Below are 5,014 nucleotides of genomic sequence, written 5' to 3'. Positions count from 1 at the left end.
TCCGTTGTCAAGCTCCGTCCCTAGTAGGCTCGTCGTCTCGTCCGCTGTCGTCCCGAGGTCTGTCGTTGTCCCAAGTTCCGCCGACAAGATCCGTCATCGTGAGCTCGTCCTCGTCCCGTTCGCAGTCAAGATCTGCATGCTCCATCATTTTGGTTTTCCTGCCCGACAGCAACCGAGATTTCCTTTATCCCACCCTGTCTCTTCCACGAGCTGCTCGACGAGCTGACAAGTCAAGCGGAGCTCTGTTCGAGCTCAAAATCATATTCAAGCTCGATAAATTTGACTTGTCGAGCATGGTTGATTGAAGAGTCGAGTTCAAACTCGCTCACTAGTCAACTTGACTCAATTATACCCCTCAATGAACTTGAAATGGTGCTCTTTATTGGTGATTAATTTATTGAGTGATGCCTTTCATATGTTGCGGTTTCAATTTGTGTACAGTAGAATGAATGGTTGGTGAGGCTTCCGCAGTTCCGCTTTGCTTTGAAATAGAGACAATTATTGTTTCCCAGATAGCACTGGCCATTGTGCATGCACTTCAGGAATAAAGTGTTTTTGCGACAGAATTTACTGTCGCGAATTTTATAGGACATTATTGTCAATCTGATAAGTGCAAGAGGTAATGTTTAATTGTAAGGAAAGATTTCTTGTAAACCTGTAAATAGGACTACTGAGTAACAGAATATGAGAATTCAATACTACTCTCAGCAATATTAACTGAACAATTTCATACCTCAAATGCTAGTCTTCCTTTCTTCTTCCTTAAAACTTCAAGAAAGTCATCAATTTTCCTTTCACTCCTAGCTCAATCTATCCCTTTAACTCAGATTTTGTTTGGGACGATTTTTTTACTATTTTTCAAATCGACATTTTAGTACAAAAATTTCATGAAGGCATAAGAAAATGGTGGTCACAAGCTGACTCAAATGAAGTCTAAGGCTTCGTTTGGGACAACTTTTTATTACTTCTTAAAGCAATTTTTTAGTATAAAACTTTTAATTTTTATACTTAAAATTTATTTTTAGAAGCAGTAAGAAAATCGTCTCAAATGAGAGAGAGATGATTATGTGCAGACACCTTACGGGAGAATCGTCCGGTTACTCTTGGTGCCGAGCGCGGCATATTTTGGGGTGACTTAAAGTATTTTTATTGGTCTCCGGATGACATCCGGACTCTGCACATAATAATAAATCCTCAAACGAAGCCTAAGGGACAGCTTTTTTGCTGCTTTCTTAAAAGATTTTATAGTATAAAATTTTCTAAAAAAACAATCGCAAATAAAACTTAAGTCACGAAATTCGTTGCAATATCATATTATTCATGTAATGTAATTGTACAAGAGAGTCAAATTTGGACAACCATTGTTTAGAGCTCTAGCTAGTTTTGTTCCAAATTTTTTTAATTATTATTAGCATTACAAACATCATCTATTACCTTTCTTTGCACAACAATATTGAACGTTTTGACAAATTTTTTAACTTTTAATTTTTGAGTTAGAAATATTTACAAATTCGGAATTATTAAAAAAATTTCAGTAATTTTTTTTTATGAAGCTCCTTATGCTGCATACAGTGTGATAAAATTAATAAATAAAAATTTCTTTGGAAAAATATATGGAAAACGCTGATCATTATGATCTTTTCTATATTTTTCTTAATATGACTGATTTGGAAGATATTTGCAATTATGGTTTTCCACACCACCAAACTCAATAAATATTTTACTTAAATTAAAATTATTTCTATGTTTTTTATAATTGAATAATAATTTGAAATATATATATATATAATAATATATATATATATAGATATATATATATATATATATATATATTAAGGCATGAAATAAAATAATTTGATGTTATTATAGGTAGAAAACATAAATGGCGGTGTTCTTATTAATTTCTTAAATAAGCTGCTTCTCCTTATGAAAAATAAAATAAAATTTGAATGTCAAAGTAATTCAGGATGATGGGCTTTTCCTGAAGATGGGGCCCATAGCCCATTAATTTAGCAAATGGTTCGAAGAAATGAAAACTGGTTTTGTCTCTATTGCATTATGAAACAATGGAAGGAGAGAAATAAAAAATCAAGATATTTAGTGATTTCCCACCAAATAACATTACATGAGTTCATAAAAATTTTATGTCATTCATAAAGCCTTAACCTATTACTTTTTCTCAAATAATTCCGTGCTTTTTAATGGACAAAAATAGCTATGATTTTTCGCGCTCAATTTTATTCTTTATTATTTATTAAAAAAATAGTTGTAATAAATCTTGAGTGTGAGAATATTTACAATAATTATGTATTTTACTAATTTTATATGACTATTTCTATATATATTCTAATCATGTGAAAGAAATCAGTCACCAGAATGGCCACTACCCAATCGCATCTATGAGAACATGTTAGGATTTGGGCTTTTGTTATTTTAATGATTTAGGACGCCACTTTTTTTGTCTTTTTTTGTCTTGGGGAATGGCAGAGCTAAGTGGGCTTGTGGCGCAACCCACCCCCCCCCCCCCCGCGGAAACAAAAAAAATAACTTATTTTAAAAGTATCATTATTATTAATGTTTTAAAAGTAAAATTATATGCAATTATTTTTATTCTTTTATTCAATCTCTAATAGCTCTTATTTTTTATATATAAAAATAAATTATGGTCACAAACGTGAACTAAAAAAAAAAAAACTGACTTCACTATTATGAATCATGTACTGTCTCTTTTCTTCGATGAGCGATTGCGTTTTAGGTTTTTTTTTTTAACTAAAAAAAAACGATGCATTGCAGTGTTCATTATTATCAATGCTTAATGCGAGGGAGAGAATTATACGCGTTAGAGGTTTTCAAATTATGCAGCGTCGAATGTGTGTGTGAATTTCTCTTCTAAATTGTTTTGCTTTCAATCATTCTTTTGATAGTCATCATATGTCAATCATTTATTTTTTTTTAAAGTAATAAATAGCATATGGTCTTTACGTTATAGGAGAAATTATCATACGTCATCCAAACTCCAATAAAAAAATGTTATGTTGTCAAGACATAGTGTATCTATTATACACACATTATATACAAAGTAGTACAAAATATGTATATTGATAACATGACTGTCTTTTATTGAAGTCCGAACATGACCTACGCCCAGACTCCGCACCTAATAATTTCATAAATTATAGATATCTTATGCAAACTTACAGTCAAACTAAAACTCTCGAAAATATGAACCCAATGACACCAAATTCAACTCAATCCGATCCCAAATGGGTCCATATCAAATTGGAGGATTAAAATTATAAATTGGATGAGCAATCCAAACATGACATGGTTATAGTTGAATTGAGCGGCTCAACGAGGCGAATCCAACGAGCACAAGATAGCCAAATTCTAACATCACTAAAGCATTCAAATGTCTAATAAATGATTCACGAACAAGGGAATCAACATCGACCGTCCATTCAAACCACTCCCAACTTACCCTTGATCTCTCTTCTATTTACTGGTCATGCCACTCTTAGAAAGCTATAAATAAACCCCTTGTTCCTCATGTGTGTGTGTGTGTGTGTGGGGGGGGGGAGAGAGAGAGAGAGAGAGAGAGAGAGAGAGAGAGAGAGAGAGAGAGAGGAGAGATTTATCTTGCCATCAAGTTCTTCCTCGACCACCTCTTTGTCACTAATCGTCGTCAGACTTTCACCCGGTCACCGACTAACATCAGACTTACACTTGGATGCCAACTGAAGTCGTACTTCACCCAGCCACCGATTGGTGGGGGGTTAAGCAAGGAGAGAAAGAATAGAGGAGAGAGGAAGAAAGATATGATTTATCTTGCCACCAAGCTCTTCCTAGATCACCTCTTGGCCACTAACTGTCGTCAGACTTTCACCTGGTCAAAGACTGACACCAGACTTACACTTGGTTGCCAACTGAAGTCGGACTTCGCCCAGCCACTGATTGACGCTGAATTTCTGCCCAATAACCGATTGACGTCGAACTTCTTGCCAGCCACCAACTGAAGTCGAACTACCATCCGACCACCAACTAATGTTAGACTTCCACCAAGCTGTCATCTATGGTCCTTCTGACCTTCATCGCCAAACACTAGTCTTTTTTACCACTGTCACATGTCGACTACGGTCCTTCCGACCTCCGATCCGTCGCCAAAATACTGTCTTTCCGACTTCCTTCACATGTCAACTACGATCCTTCCGACCTCCATGACCAACCAACGGTCCTTACGACCTATGTCGCCAGTAGTGTGCAAAAATTTGATGCACACTGTGTATAAATGTGTACACTCACATGTCCGGACAGTTCTTCCCGTTCGAACTCCGCACAAAATAATTTCTCTTGAATAACAGAATTCTAGCCATCGGCACTCCACTCAAGCTCATAGGGCAAGATGAAGATTTGAAAAGGGCCAAAAAAATCACAAACTTCACCTTGAAATGCTTCCATAAGCGTCCAAAAGATAGCATTCAACAGCAGTTTTGCCAATAGCTGGGCAGTCGAGACAAGCCTTTATATAGGCAGAAATTTGTCAATTACCGATGATTATAACAGGCATTGTGATTAATTCAAAGAACTATTAGCACATAAAATATTTGAAAAAATACCATCTTTCAATAATCCATCCTTTAATATCATTTCATTGATTATGATTTACGATAATAAATATTTTTCGTAGAATAAGTATTATTAGTATTGAATTAGTTTTCGCTGAGTGCTCTGGGATATTTTGGCGATCCTAGGGTTTTCTCCGCTCTGACCCCCGCGCCACCTTCGTTCCTCCGATCGGGAGAGGTAAATCCTCTCCCTGATGGAGATAAACGAATTCCCCCCTCTTAAAAACTCTTCCATCCTGGGTCCGATTCCAGCATCTCAAAATGGTTCCTTCGCAAAAAACCCGGCAAATCCTTCTGTGTCTAAAGAAGATTTCCCGGTCTCCTTTGTTCGCCCAAATCAAAAACTCTTTTTTAAGGGAGAAGATCTCTCCGAAGGCATCTCGGTATGGTCT

At 35.9% G+C, this 5,014-nt stretch overlaps 1 protein-coding gene across 1 annotated transcript in view; it reads right to left on the bottom strand.

Moving 5' to 3' along the window:
* Positions 1-4,370, bottom strand: part of LOC114579613 — a gene marked incomplete at its 3' end in the record, with an annotated part of 14,499 nt that extends 10,129 nt beyond the window's left edge. The window contains exon 1 of the mRNA XM_028694775.1: positions 4,300-4,370. Within this exon, the coding sequence (XP_028550608.1) occupies positions 4,300-4,370 (71 nt within the window). The remainder of the gene's footprint in view (positions 1-4,299) is intronic.
* Between the last annotated feature and the right edge of the window lie 644 nt (positions 4,371-5,014).

This window comes from Dendrobium catenatum, unplaced genomic scaffold (assembly GCF_001605985.2).
Source record: "Dendrobium catenatum unplaced genomic scaffold, ASM160598v2 fragScaff_scaffold_548, whole genome shotgun sequence".
NCBI lineage: Eukaryota > Viridiplantae > Streptophyta > Magnoliopsida > Asparagales > Orchidaceae > Dendrobium > Dendrobium catenatum.
Note: the sequence above shows the minus strand (reverse complement) of the source record. Positions and strands in the feature narration are given on the sequence as shown.